The 15201-nt window shown below is 39.9% G+C and overlaps 1 protein-coding gene across 2 annotated transcripts in view; it reads left to right on the top strand.

The window, feature by feature from the left end:
* The window catches only part of sf3b1 (splicing factor 3b, subunit 1), a 33046-nt gene extending 29763 nt beyond the window's left edge, over positions 1 to 3283 (top strand). The window contains exons 21-24 of one of the 2 annotated variants that reach the window (XM_034146478.1): positions 24 to 155; positions 902 to 1174; positions 1732 to 1948; positions 2665 to 3283. In XM_034146478.1, coding sequence (XP_034002369.1) covers positions 24 to 155; positions 902 to 1174; positions 1732 to 1948; positions 2665 to 2823 — 781 coding nt within the window. In that variant the 3' untranslated portion in view covers positions 2824 to 3283. The remainder of the gene's footprint in view (positions 1 to 23; positions 156 to 901; positions 1175 to 1731; positions 1949 to 2664) is intronic. The other variant, XM_034146479.1, reaches the window with a different exon arrangement.
* The last annotated feature ends 11918 nt before the right edge of the window (positions 3284 to 15201 follow it).

Below are 15201 nucleotides of genomic sequence, written 5' to 3'. Positions count from 1 at the left end.
CTAACTTGTCGTGTTTATTGTAGGGGTGCTGAGTACGTGTCGGCCAGAGAGTGGATGAGGATTTGTTTCGAGCTGCTGGAGCTGCTGAAGGCTCACAAGAAAGCGATCCGCAGAGCGACTGTGAACACGTTCGGTTACATCGCCAAAGCTATCGGGTGAGTTTCAACAAGACTTTCATCACTATCTTTTTGTATTTATTGGTTTATTTATATAGGTTTATTGTTTCTGAAGCCTTTTTTTATGAGTTTCATACAAGACAGAAAGGTCTAAATGTATAAAAAAAACATAAGCTGAACTCATTAACAAAAATCTTGAATGTCTCCTTCCAGCTTTCAGATATCCTTTAGTTGAATTAAGTAAAGACTAACATTTGCACTATGCTTGGTTTGCATGCATATAGTAAAGTATTAGTATTCCCTCACATGTCAATACTTTGTTTGATCATTAAACAGTTTATAAAATGCATTTTAAGTGCCAAACTTAAATTCAACTTTGACGCCTGCAGAAACCCTATAATGCTCCGTATTGATTTTCATGTTCAGGGTAACTAACATGAGGGAAATGTACTTTATACTAAGTCATGCGTATAATATAACGAGAAACCGGAGTTTATCCACCCTTGTTTTGTTTTTTCTTATTACTCCAACCCCGTATTTGACTACTAAAAACTGTGATTTTAAGATTTATTCTTATTGAATGTCGGCCATGTCTTCCCAACTAGAATCCCCTTACATTTTCATACTTTATTTGATCGTAAAACACATTTATTTTGCATTTTATATGCCAATAAATCTTTCATTCAACTTGCTGCAGAAACCCTATGATGCTCTGTATTGATTATTTCCACCAAACTATTCTCAGACATATCTCTCCTAACACTTTTCCCTCCTCTCCCCTTCAGCCCTCACGATGTGTTGGCCACTCTGCTGAACAACCTGAAGGTTCAGGAGCGTCAGAACAGAGTTTGTACGACGGTAGCCATCGCCATCGTGGCTGAGACCTGCTCTCCGTTCACCGTGCTGCCGGCGCTCATGAACGAGTACCGCGTGCCGGAGCTGAACGTGCAGAACGGCGTCCTGAAGTCCCTCTCCTTCCTGTTCGAGTACATCGGAGAGATGGGCAAAGATTACATCTACGCCGTCACCCCGCTGCTGGAAGACGCTCTCATGGACAGGTGAGATTCATACCATGTCATACCGAAACACATTTTTCCATGCACTCAATTTTAAGAGCTTGGTTTATATACTTTTCTTAACGGGTCTTATTTCCGACCAGTGGAAAGAAAGACATCCAGAATTAACACGTTCAAACAATATATTTCAGGACCCTTGTAATACAAAACAAATTAATGTCAGTAATGAACTGGGAACGTTTCATGTTGATCTATTGGTTAAGATTTTTTAACTGTTACCTGTAGTGTCTGCACAATGTATGAGTTTAATAATGAAAATGTTCTCAAAATTAGTTGAGTTGGAAGTGCATACACCTAACTGTCCAGCTTTTTTCAGAGGGCTTTGCATACATATCATTCACGACCTGAATGAATGTCTGTTTATGATATATAGTATGGATGAAGAGATATTCAAAATCCCCCTTTGACTAATATGTCAACAAATAGATATCTGTATTACTATATTCAGATGTACCTGTCGTGTCTCTCCCTTTAACTAAACATGGAGCTCCTGGTTTATAAACACACTAACACCTGTCCTCCTGGTCCTCCTCCCGCAGAGATCTGGTCCACCGACAGACGGCCAGTGCAGTGGTGCAGCACATGTCTCTGGGGGTCTATGGGTTCGGGTGTGAGGATTCTCTGAACCACCTTCTGAACTACGTGTGGCCCAACGTGTTCGAGACGTCTCCTCACGTCATCCAGGCGGTGATGGGGGCCCTCGAGGGTCTCCGGGTCGCCATCGGGCCCTGCCGCATGCTGCAGTACTGCTTACAGGTGAGGAGGGAGAAATGTTTAACCCTGCTAGATTGTTATCATACTGTCCTTTATAACCACTATACACCACCTTTTTAGCCTCAAAACAATTTTTAAAAGTCCCTCAAAAGAGAAATTACACATTAAATTGACAAATAAAAAAGTCTATGGATTTGTCAAATACATTCCCTTTTTAGTACATATTAGAGTTGATAATTAGTTATCTACCAACCTTTTCTTGTAATGGGATCTCAAAATGTCTTCTTAAAACCGATTTTTTTTATTTTGTGCGAATTGATTGGTCAAAATAACCAAATTGAGTCATTTTGAGCTCTGGTCTTTTAAGTACTTTTTTTGCCATATTTTTAAAAGACTAAGCGATGATAACCTAAAAAGAAAAATTCAAAACGTACTCAATTAGTTGTATTTTTTGTTTCCAATAACTGTTAAAGTGTGGTTTAGATTGGAAAAGTACAGCATGAGTAAACCAAATGTATTCAACAAAAATAAAAACTGTTTCAATGAAAGTAGCTAGCTCCCAAATCCTCTAAATCTAGCGAGGGTTACAATAAGTCCATCGCCATGTTATCTCTTCACTTTTCCTAAGAAAGCCACACATGAATAATATTTCATCATAAGGTCCCAGGGAGCAAGATTTGACAGCAAACACTTCAATTCAAAGTTATAATTGTTACAGAAATGATTTAAAAACTAACTGAATAATCTTTTGTCTTCAGGGTTTGTTCCACCCGGCCAGGAAGGTGCGAGACGTCTACTGGAAGATCTACAACTCCATTTACATCGGCTCGCAGGACGCCCTGATCGCTCACTACCCCCAGGTCTACAACGACGAGAAGAATGCGTACGTCCGCTACGAGCTGGACTACGCCTTGTAAATAAATAAAAATCACATGATCTGCTCCCCCCCCCCCCCCCCCCCCCTCTCTTCCCAACTGTTAATGTCCAATATCGTCTCTACTCTCGGTCCAGAACTGAGTCGGTTTTAATTTAGCAACTGTCATATTTCCCAACATTCAGCCGCTGCTTCGTGCGACTCTCTCCATCGTCTGATTTGAAAAGCTAGCATGAACCTAGGAGAAATAAAAGGAACATTGTAGAGTCTGTATGTTTCATTGTTTTGTTTTTTTGAGTGTTCCTTGTGAGGAATGTCGGAGGAGCCTTGATTTGGGGAAGTCATCACGATGTTTTAAATATTTCCATTTGTTTTGTGTAATGAAAGGCCTCTGTACCGCCTGCTCTCTTTACACACAGCCCTCTCTCCTCCTTTCACAACTCTGTCTTTACTAGATTGTTGCTTTATTTAACCGAATAAAATGTTTGTGTATAAAACTTCAATTTCTGTGTCGACAAGTTTTTATTTTCTATATCTGAAGCTGCATATTCATTAAGTTACATTATACAAAAGGGAATGGAAACTAATTACTAAAATCACTATCAGTTTTGTACAAAAGTATTATCAAAATATAGTTAAAGTAGCGATGGTAAAAATAGAAGTACTCGAGTTAAAGTTGAAGTACTCAGGTCTTGTACTTGAGTAAAAGTAGAAGTACTCCGATCCTGTACTTCAGTAAAAGTAGAAGTACTCAGATCTTGTACTTGAGTAAGAGTAGAAGTACTCGGATCTTGTACTTCAGTAAAAGTAGAAGTACTCGGATCTTGTACTTCAGTAAAAATAGAAGTACTCAGATCTTGTACTTGAGTAAAAGTAGAAGTACTCAGATCTTGTCCTTGAGTAAAAGTAGAAGTACTCAGATCTTGTACTTGAGTAAAAGTAGAAGTACTCAGATATTTCCTTGAGTAAAAGTAGAAGTACTCAGATCTTGTCCTTGAGTAAAAGTAGAAGTACTCAGATCTTGTACTTGAGTAAAAGAAGTACTCAGGTCTTGTACTTGAGTAGAAGTACCAGAGTGTAGGAATACTCTGTTACAGTAAAAGTCCTGCATTCAAAATGTTCCTCAAGTAAAAGTAGAAAAGTATTATCAAAATATACTTAAAGTACCAAAAGTAAAAGTAGTCATTGTGCAGATTGGTCCATTTCAGAATAATATATATGATATGTTTTATAATGATTGATCATGAAAGTGTTCTCAAAGCTGGTAAAGGTGCAGCTAGTTTGAATGACTTTGTATACTGCAGGGTAGCTTGTGAATTTACTCCAGGTGGAACTAAAGTCTGATTTAACACTTGGTTATATTTCACATCATTCATCCACATCTGTAAAGTAACTAAAGGTACTAAATACATGTAGTGGAGTCAAAGTACACCATTTACCTCTGAACTGTAGTGGAGTAGAAGTACAAAGTAGCATAACATGGAAATACTCAAGTTATAAAGCATAAAAAGTGGCACAATGTTAAAACGACTTAAATTAGGGGATAAGAGCAATCACATGGACCAAGAGTATTCTGTTCTCTGTCCTTTTCAAATGGACTTTAACTCCCCAGTAGTGATCAATCTGATTATTCCAGGCAGAAGGGGAAGCATATTTAAAGACTTTTTTCCCTAGTTCTGTTCTAACTTTGGGAACCAACATCTGAATAATATCATGGGAGCGCAGGCCATATAGATCGTGTTTTTTTACACATGTGCGCAGACAAGAGGGACGTTTTCTAATTTAATCAATTGTTTATTTGGTTTGTATTCATTCTATAAACTGTGATTAAGTCCATCGCAATTATCAAAGGTGACACCTTCACATTGTTTCAAACCTCAAAATGATTTAGAGAATATATGAGGCGGGCGCAGTGGGTTGAGCGTTGGTGTTCGGATCAGGGGGAGCACAGGTTCAAACCCCACTGCAGTCAGCATGTCGTTGTGTCCCTGAGACACTTCACCCCAAAGTGCTCCTGTGGGGATTGCCCACAGTATTGAGTATGTTAGTCGCTTTGGATAAAAGCGTCTAACATGTGACATGTGATGTAATGTAATATGAAACAATAAAAGCAAAAGACTAAAATCTTAACAATGGAGAAGGTCGAACCATAAAATGTGTTTCCATAAAAAATACTAAAACAAGTTCCCAATAATTCTTAGTTTGTAAAGTAACTAAAGCGCTCAATTATCAATCAATCAATCAATGTTTATATAGCCCAATATCACACATGTTACATTTGTCTCAGTGGACTTCACAGTTTGTACAGAATATCAGTATGACAATACGACACCCTCTGTCCTTAGACCCTCACATCGTACAAGGAAACACTTCCAGAGAGAAACCCACAGTTTAAAGGGGAACATGGGAGAAACCTCAGGGAGAGCAACAGAGGAGGGATCCCTCTCCCAGGACGGACAGACGTGCAATAGATGCCGTGTGTAAATTAATTAATTGTATTGCAGTAAAAAAATACATATTTTTTACTCTGAGTTGTTGAAGAGTAGAGGTAAAAAAGTGGACTTTAAAAGTGTATTTAATTAGTCATTTCACAAACACAGGGAGAGCACGTTAGCATTCAATATTCATAACTGAATCTTTAGGGTTAACTTCTGTTGTTAGGCAGGATCCTCCTTATCTTCCTGCAGAGACACAACAACCAGATAAAGTAGGGAGTGTGTGTGTGTGTGTGTGTGTGTGTGTGTGTGTGTGTGTGTGTGTGTGTGTGTGTGTGTGTGTGTGTGTGTGTGTGTGTGTGTGTGTGTGTGTGTGTGTGTGTGGCCTCCTTTAGCATGAACTCATTCCTCACATCATGCACTGAACTCAGTCTGACATAATGGAGGCACATCTCTGAGTTCAGTTCAGTTTCCTGCCACAGACTGCTTGTAGAAACTGATGTGTGCTTCAAGCTTAATTCATTTTTAAATGTTAAATAAACTACATTTAAAAAAAAAAAACGAAACCAAAGAAAGAAACAGAAGGAGAGTGAGGGGGTCTCACCAAAAGGAGACGTACAGGTGAACATAACAATGGCATTTTGATGTTGTACTACTGTTTTTACAACAACCAATCCCACTTACCTATATTAAATGTAACACACGCCCACCTTATATGAAATTATCCATTTGACTCAGAGACAGTTTCATCCCACAGGCCATAAGACTATAGCTAATGTGCACATGACAATAAAGCCTTGAATCTTGAATCTGTTTAAGTCTCTTACGAATATTCAAATGTATTTTTAAACATATGGGACTTCAAAAAATAACAATGTGCTTTATTCGATTAAAAAGAACATTTCTACCATGTGGCTAAAGACTATACATGGTACCAAAATGACCGTATGTAAGAAACTCCAAGGAGCGAAATCAAGTTTGTGATATGAAAACACAAGTTGTATAAAGATATATATGTTAAAACACTCAGAACAAATACATTTTAATACACAAGTAAAGCTAAACAACCTCAGGTTCTGAACTACCTAAGTTCAGAACCTGAGTAAATGTAATTAGTTTCTGTCCACCACCTCCAGTGTCACCCCTCCATCACACAGAGGAGGAATGAATGGGGAGCCACTGGCAGAAGCATGCATGAGCGCTCACAGACACACAGTGGAAAAAACCTCCCCCCCACACACTGCTGCAGCCAGCTTCACGCTTTGACCCAGATTACCCTGACATAACTGGAGGAAGAGTGTGTGTGTGTGTGTGTGTGTGTGTGTGTGTGTGTGTGTGTGTGTGTGTGTGTGTGTGTGTGTGTGTGTGTGTGTGTGTGTGTGTGTGTGTGTGTGTGTGTGTGTGTGTGTGTGTGTGAGCAGAAGGGAATCCTTTTTAAATAAATCACATAACTATTAATATCTCACACTGGGCTTATTCTACGTTATCTTGTTTTAATGTGTATTAACTTAGATTTTTTTATGTATTTCAATGTGATTTTATAACGTGTTTCTTTTGTCCTAATGGTTTACATTTTTTATTGTAAAGCACTTTGAATTGCCTTGTTGTTGAAATGTGTATATAAATATACTTGCGTTGCTTTAAAAACCAGAAGCGTATTCGTCTACTTACTGTATGTGTGTGTATGAGTGTGTGTGTGTGTGTGTGTGTGTGTGTGTGTGTGTGTGTGTGTGTGTGTGTGTGTGTGTGTGTGGCCTAGCATTACTATACTTGTGGGGACCTAAATCAGTTTACACAGCCACGTGTGGGGACTCGCCTCCCTTATGGGGACAAAATGGAGGCCCCCATGAGGGGAATCATTAATTTTAGGGTGAAGACTTGGTTAGGGTTAGGGTTAGGTTGTGGAAGAGCGTAGGAAGGGTTAGGGTTAGGCATGTGTTGGTTATGGTTAAGGTTAGGATAAGTCTCCAGGAAATGCATGTAAGTCAATGTAATGTCCCCTGAAGTGATGTATACATGGTGTGTGTGTGTGTGTGTGTGTGTGTGTGTGTGTGTGTGTGTGTGTGTGTGTGTGTGTGTGTGTGTGTGTGTGTGTGTGTGTGTGTGTGTGTGTGTGTGTGTGTGTGTGTGTGTCTGTGTGTGTGTGTGTGTTTAATAGATAGTTTACTCTACAGCCTGTAAAGTATTTATGGCTCAGCATTACTCACATTTGGTTGAGCTGCAGCTCCTCTGACCCGGGTCACATGTTCTGCTGCTGGGAGGCTCATTTGTTGAATGCATCCATTTATCATGTGATGATGGTAGCTGTGAGAGGCTAACATGCTAACAAGCTAACATGCTGATGTTTAGCAGGTATAATGTTTATACACTCAGTTTAATATCTGTAACTCAGGACAAACACTATACTATATTCATCCTGGGGGAAAGTCATTTTTGTGACAGTGACATTGTAATAGAAATAATGTTCACATTAGCTGATAGAGTCATAGAAAGAATAAAAACATGTCAAATCTTCCTGAAAGTCAGCAGAATTCATCCTATCTTCAATATCTCGACTCAATTTCATACCAATAGTTGTTTAGGATATTTCAGTCTGACCTACAGTGGTGAGCTTGTGGATAAAAAGCATCTTGAAGTTTTTTTTAAATCTTTTCATCTCCAAGACACAACGAGGAGCCTCTTCGGTTTCCCTCCCTTGTGATCTTTGGAATGCGTCTCCATGAAATATACATGGTGTGTGTGTGTGTGTGTGTGTGTGTGTGTGTGTGTGTGTGTGTGTGTGTGTGTGTGTGTGTGTGTGTGTGTGTGTGTGTGTGGGAGATCCCTGCTGAAAAAAACAGCTTAGACCAACTTAGCTGGTCAACCAGCCTGACCAGCTAAGGTGACCAGCCTGGCTGGTTTAGAGGGGTTTTGGACACTTTAGCTGGTCAGCTAAACCAGCTAAACCAGCCATCCTGGCCAGCTAAAAAAAACAGCATAGACCAGCACAGTATGCTGGTCTATGCTGGGCTGGTCACCAGCATCCCTCTATCACCAGTTTATGTTTAATAATAGTATTAAATATACCATGCTGGAAGCTTACCAGGATTCCAGGTGACCAGCATACATTGTTTAAATACTGGTATGATTATTTAAACTAGAGAATATACATATATTACAAGGATAGGTGCCTTCTCCTCTGCTAAAGACCCTCTTACCTGTGGGGTTCCCCAAGGCTCTATCCTGGGCCCCATCCTCTTTCTACTGTACATACTGCCCCTAGGTTCAATTCTCACTAAACACAATATTCCCTTCCACTGTTACGCCGATGATGTACAGATCTATCTGCCTCTCAAAGCAAATGTCAAACACTCACTACAGCAGTTGATGGACTGCTTGATAGAGATAAAATCCTGGTTGAGCAAAAACGTCCTCAACCTCAACGAGAGCAAGACTGAGGTCATCTTTTTTGGACCCCAACCTCCAGCCTCTCCGGTTGATATTCTGGGCTCTCTCAATAAAAACATCCTCCCCTCTGTCATGAACCTTGGAGTGACCTTCAATAGCACTTTTCAATTCGACAAGCAGGTCAGCACCGTAGTCAAATCCTGCTTTTTTAAAATAAGACTATTGGCCAAAACCAAGTCGTATTTATCTTTTAAAGACCTAGAAAGGGTTATTAACGCCTTTGTAACCTCGAGACTGGACTATTGCAATGCTCTGTATGTGGGTATGGACCAGGCGTCAATTAAACGCCTGCAGCTAGTCCAAAACGCAGCTGCACGTCTTCTGACTGGCCACAAAAAGCGTGACCACATCACCCCAATTCTGGCCTCACTGCACTGGCTTCCAGTTCGGTTCAGAATTGATTTTAAAATCCTTTTATTTGTTTTCAAAGCCCTAAATGGGCTGGCTCCGGCCTATATAGCTGAACTCCTCCAGCGCTACACCCCAGCCAGAGCTTTAAGGTCTGCTGACCAGCTGCTGCTGGTAGTGCCCAAGACCAGGCTCAAAACCAGAGGGCACCAAGCCTTCGCAGCAGCTGGCCCTAGGCTCTGGAACACTCTGCCCCTCCATGTGAGGTCGGCCCAGACCCTAGGGGTTTTCGAAATCCTCACTAAAGACTAATTTCTTCTCTCTGGCCTTCTAGTCAGAGCAGAGCACGACTCCTGACTATTCCCTGTGTTTTGTATATATCTGTTGTAATTTATTGTCTTTTATTGTGATTGTAGTAATGTGTTTTTATTACATGTACAGCACTTTGGCTCGACCAAAAATCGCTTTTAAATGTGCTATATAAATAAAACTTGATTTGATTTGATTTGTTTCAACCACTGCCGTCTCGCTGTTCCGCCGTGTCCCGCCCTCTCTGTCTGTCTGTGTCTGTTTCAGTTTCGCCAGCAAGACTGCTAGTAGACCAGCATAAATACCAGCTTCACCAGCATGACCAGCTTAACTACCAGCTAAAACCAGCATAGACCAGCATGGATATGCTGGTTTAGCTGACCAGGCTGGTCTTGAACCAGCAAGACCAGCCTGGTAAACCAACTAAACCAGCCTAACACCAGCTAAAACCAGCAACCATCTTAAGCTCGTCTATGCTGTTTTTTTCAGCAGGGTATGTGCATATTACGGTGGTGTAAGAGTGTAAATAGAGATACTAATGGTAACAAAGACCAGAGACAAAATGCAACTGAGCAAATAGGGGGAACCCTTTTAAAGACATTTCACTTTGAAGGTAGATTTCTTTTTAAACTGAATTCACATGTAATAATAATAATGTGAAATTCACACGTTGAAAAGGTGATGTAGGATTATATAGCTTTACATTGCATGTTCACATTAGCTGATAGAGCCATAGAAAGAATAAAAACATGTAAAATCTTCCTGAAAGTCAGCAGAATTCATCCTATCTTCAATATCTCGACTCAATTTCATACCAATAGTTGTTTAGGATATTTCAGTCTGACCTACAGTGGTGAGCTTGTGGATAAAAAGACACAACGAGGAGCCTCTTCGGTTTCCCTCCCTTATGATCTGTGGAATGCGTCTCCATGACAAATAATATACCCTACACAAATACCAATACACAATACAAATACCCTTATTTGTCAATGAAAATCTAATAATTAACAAAAGGTTGTTTCAAAAGGTTGAGGGTTTTTTAATGATACATGTAGCTTTAGTGTAAAATAATAAATACAACATACATTTTCATGCATTTTGTTGTATTCCTTCTGTAGGCTGCAGTTGTTTTCATACTGTCCTGCCTGGGTGTCCAGAGGAGGGCAGCAGGAGGAGCTGCTTGTTGATGCTGAGGAAGCTGCTCCTCACTTCTGCATCTGAGGAGGAGGAGGAAGAGGAGGAGGAGGAGGAAGAGGCTCCAACTTCCTGTATGTCTCAGCTGAGTTCAGCCTCTCTCTCCGGGAGGCTTGTGGCTATGCAGACCGGGGAGGAGGAGGCTTCTGTGGGGGGTGTCTGAAGGGGGAGCTCCGTGCACCAGCAGCCCGTAAATTTGGATTATTTTTGGGTCAAATCGTTCCTGCTTTACCCGCCTCGGCGCAGCAGCTTCCCCGCGGATAGAGTGAGAAGAGCCGGGTTGCTGGCCCTGGTTCTCGGCCTTCAGCACCATCACCCTCCGCCTGAGTGTGATAGAGAAGCCGCTAAAAGGCTGCAGGAGCACCGGTAGTCTGCTGCACCGACCCCCGCTGCAGAGAGACCCGGGGGGAGGACCGGAGACCCGGGGAGAGCAGAGGAGAGGAGCCGTGCATGGTGCTCCGAGCACCGGGGAGAGGAGGACCCAGAGATGGCTGTCCTCAAACTGGCCGAGCAGGTAGAGCTGTTAGCTTAGCATCAAAACAGGCATCAGAACCACAGTCAGAATTCCTTTATTCTGCCCACAAAGGGGACATGTACGTTGTTACAGCAAAGTATAGATACAGCAGGAGAAGAACATAGAACAGTATTGTATTAAAAGGCATGCATACAGTATTTAAAAATGATTAGAAGTACACATTCAAGTCGATAGTCAGTAGCAGCAGTATTTCTCAAATTAAATAAGTCTAGCACTGTGGAGGGAAGTGTTGTTTATAACATAGGTAAGATTGTTATTGCATTTAACGCTTCATCATCACACTTGATATACATTTATTTGTTATGTCTTTGCGTGTGGATACTCTGGGAACAACTGAGAATAATCAGCATGTATCCACTGCAGACTGAGCATGGGATACACAGTAATACATCTGCACAAACTGCACGTTAATAATGTGATTTATGTTGCCTTATATATTTTCGGTGTTCCGTTAAAATGAGGACAGCCCACTTCACTTCCTGCTCGGTCTGCTTCCGCAAAGCATCACAGCTGCACACCACAAATACCCTCACTTATGAAGATGCAAATGTATCTTTCAAAGTGCAAACATTCATGCAGCAGACCTCCAAACGCATGCATTTCTGATAAGATGTCATGCCAAGGAGACATATTTGAGAACCTCAAGGTCTATTTATCTGCTCTGTAGCTTTGGCTTGTGTCACATGATGCTTCTCAGCAGTTTCAATCTCCCTTTTGCACTGGAAAGACCGCACAGTGTGCACAAAAAAGAAACATTTCAATCTGTTGAAAAAGATGGTGTGACACAGTGTGAAGCTCCAAAGCAGCTACTAAAGGAATATTATTGCACATTGTGTTTAATCAATGTCAAAGATGGACTGTAAAACTGTATATCTAGCAGATCCTGATTAGATAGTATATTATTTATTTATATAATCAATGATTGCTTTGTTTCTAAAATGTGAGAAAATAGTGAAAACTAGGATTAGACTAATTATAATTAGTAAAATACTACTCTATTAGACAAAGTCCTGTATTTCAGGTCTGCACCTAACACTTATTTTTGAAGGTGATGTCTTTAAATGTCCTGCTTTGTTCTTCAGAACAGATATATATTTCTTTAATGTGATTATAAACACAGAAAAGCAGGACATCTCTGTATTTGAGAGGCGAAATTATAGCATTTTCTGTCTTTTTTGCATGAAAAACAACTGAGGATGAATCACAATAATTGTTATATTTGTAATAAATCAACTTATCGATTAGTCCACTAATCATTGCAGCTATACTGTCTATAGATAAGCAAAATGTACTTACTCCATGATAAGTAAAAGTAATCATAGCAATTATTTATTTTGCAGTTGTCCCTTTCAGTGTTTTTCTATATAATAAATATGATGTTTTGGGTGCATCATATTCTATTGGATCATCATATTTTTGTATCTCTGTCCTGTGAGAACCACGTTTCTCTAAAAAGTCCACTTATCATGAGTTTCTCAGAAGAACAGCCCTGTTTTCAGCTTTGTAACGATGCATTTTCCAGCTGATCCAAGAGGCTTTTAAAGACTTTACTCAACTTATAAAAGAGCAGAATTGACCTAACATATAAAGAAACACTTCAGACATTCACAAAGCTTCACAAACTACAATATACTTCTCTGAGATGTAGTGGAGTTGAAGTATAACGTTGCACAAAATGGAAAGTACCTTCAAATACTTGAGTACAGCACTTGAGCTCTGCGCCCTGATTTGACGCAGCTTCTTCACTGCAGTCGTATCAGATGTGTCGTTAACTTCAAGGAAGGGAAGGAGTTATTTTATGAAACTGAGATGTGGGACTTCCTGTTATTTTCAGACAACATGCTGATGAGGATGATAAGTGGATGCCTCAGCTCACCGTTCATCATGTGCTCGTCCAGAGAGGGTCACATGGAAATCTGCTATCATGTTATAACCTTTGATATTAAATGATGCTCAGTGTGTCCCGTTACATGGAGGGTTTGCTGGTAAACATGTTAGAAACACGTGTTTTTGCAGCTCTGATAGTCTTTTAAAAAAAGCTAACATTTATGATTTATTTAGTTTACCTGTATTCACTCAAGTACTGCACTTTTGCACAATTTTGGGGTATTTATTATACTTGACTTAATATCAGTATTTTCATTATTTTGCTACTTCATGATTCTTATCCACAGTATTGTCTGAAATTAAGAAGAGCAAAGGGAAAAAATGCCCCAATTAATAACAAAATGCATCTAAAAACGTTTGTAAACGGGCAAAATCACAAGGTTTTTGTTGATTTTTAGTTATTTATATATTCCAATATGCTTACCCTAAATGAAGACATGTGTTTATGTATTTGTATACATGTTATACACTAATTAGTACTTTATAAGAGTCACTCCCAAATAAGGAATGTTTTTAAGACAGTACATTTGGTGGCAAACACTGTACTTCTTCTACACTGCATGTGTTTGACAGCATAGTTTAAACGCATATTCAGATTGTTAGCACAAGAAAAACATCTCCTTGAATGAATTACTTTTAGTTTTAAATAAAGTCTGATTACCTTTTAGCTTTTGCTTAAGTAAGCATTTGAATTCAGGACAGAGTACTTCCTGATTCCTGATGTTTACATGCATGATACTGACGTGTTTCTGGGTAGAAACCTCATATTCTCCGCTATACAGAATCCAGAGGAAGCACAGGAAGTTGTTGACTTTTGACTTTCCGGACACGAGTGTCTCTCAGTGGATCAGCCCGTAGACGCTTATCAGATCTCCTGCGTGTTCTCTCTTTCCTCCTGTTGTTTCAATGGCTTCCTCTATTGTCTCCTGTCTGTTAAACACAGGTAAAACATTCGGTTTGAGCGGGAAATACTAATATCATGCAGGAATAGTGTTGAATTTTTATGAAGCACTGAACTGTTAAGAGGTCATCAAAAGTGTGTCGCTGACCCCGAGGGGAAGGAGATGAGCCGGTTAGAGTGTGTGTGTGTGTGTGTGTGTGTGTGTGTGTGTGTGTGTGTGTGTGTGTGTGTGTGTGTGTGTGTGTGTGTGTGTGTGTGTGTGTGTGTGTGTGTGTGTGTGTGTGTGTGTGTGTGTGTGTGTGTGTGTGTGTGTGTGTGTGTGTGTGTGTGTGTGTGTGTGTGTGTGTGTGTGTGTGTGTGTGTGTGTGTGTGTGTGTGTCCAATCCTTTTTCCTTAAAGCTTCGCACGCAAACTATCGCACCCTGTCTGACGTTAAGAGACATATGTTATTGATATTTCATGTCATATTCAATGCATAACAATAACAGTGCAGAATAAATGATACACTATACACTTAACCCAACTGCAATAACTGCAGGAAGTTTGTGTAAAACAATTTGGATGATTTATGAGCAGATTATATCCTGTGCATATTGCATGAAGGAGCTTTCCCTGTTCTTTTTTTAGGAACTTTAAATACAATTCTGTGTTTATTATGTATTTTCTTATTTTACAAGAACTTCTTCTCACTGTAATTGTTTCTTATGAGGTTTGGGAGACACTGGTTGTGTTAAGGACACACATGTATCAGAGTTTCTATGAGGAAATATGCATGTGAGATCTATTATGTTTGAGATGCATTTAGATAGCACGCAGGAGTGTTGGGTTAATATTAGAAGTGTACAGAGCGGAGGGCATGATGTCACTTCCTGTTAGCTGCTGCTACGCTAGCTGCTGTGACTCAATGCAACTTCTCCTTCAGCATTTCACTTATCTGTCTTTTCTGTAAAAGTGAAGCCTGTAGTTAATACTAGTTAGTTTGTTGATACTAACAGGATTGTAACTTGGTTTTGTCCTCATCCATACAACTCTCCATCGCGGTTCTGAATGTATTTTTCTACTTTCTTTCTGGTTGTAATCTTTTCTGTCCTTCTGACGAATCATAACTTTTGGCTTGCTAACTTCTAAGACTTGTTGTGGGGAATTCTGTTTATTGGTAAATACAATAAAACATACAGTGGATATTGTGGATATAGTCCCTAAATATCAATCAATCAATCAATCAATGTTTATTTATATAGCCCAATATCACACATGTTACATTAGTCTCAGTGGACTTCACAGTTTGTACAGAATATCAGTATGACAATACGACACCCTCTGTCCTTAGACCCTCACATCGTACAAGGAAACACTTCCAGAGAG

This window comes from Trematomus bernacchii, unplaced genomic scaffold (genome assembly GCF_902827165.1).
Source record: "Trematomus bernacchii unplaced genomic scaffold, fTreBer1.1, whole genome shotgun sequence".
NCBI classification, from domain to species: domain Eukaryota; kingdom Metazoa; phylum Chordata; class Actinopteri; order Perciformes; family Nototheniidae; genus Trematomus; species Trematomus bernacchii.
This window is presented reverse-complemented; position numbering and strand designations above follow the sequence as displayed.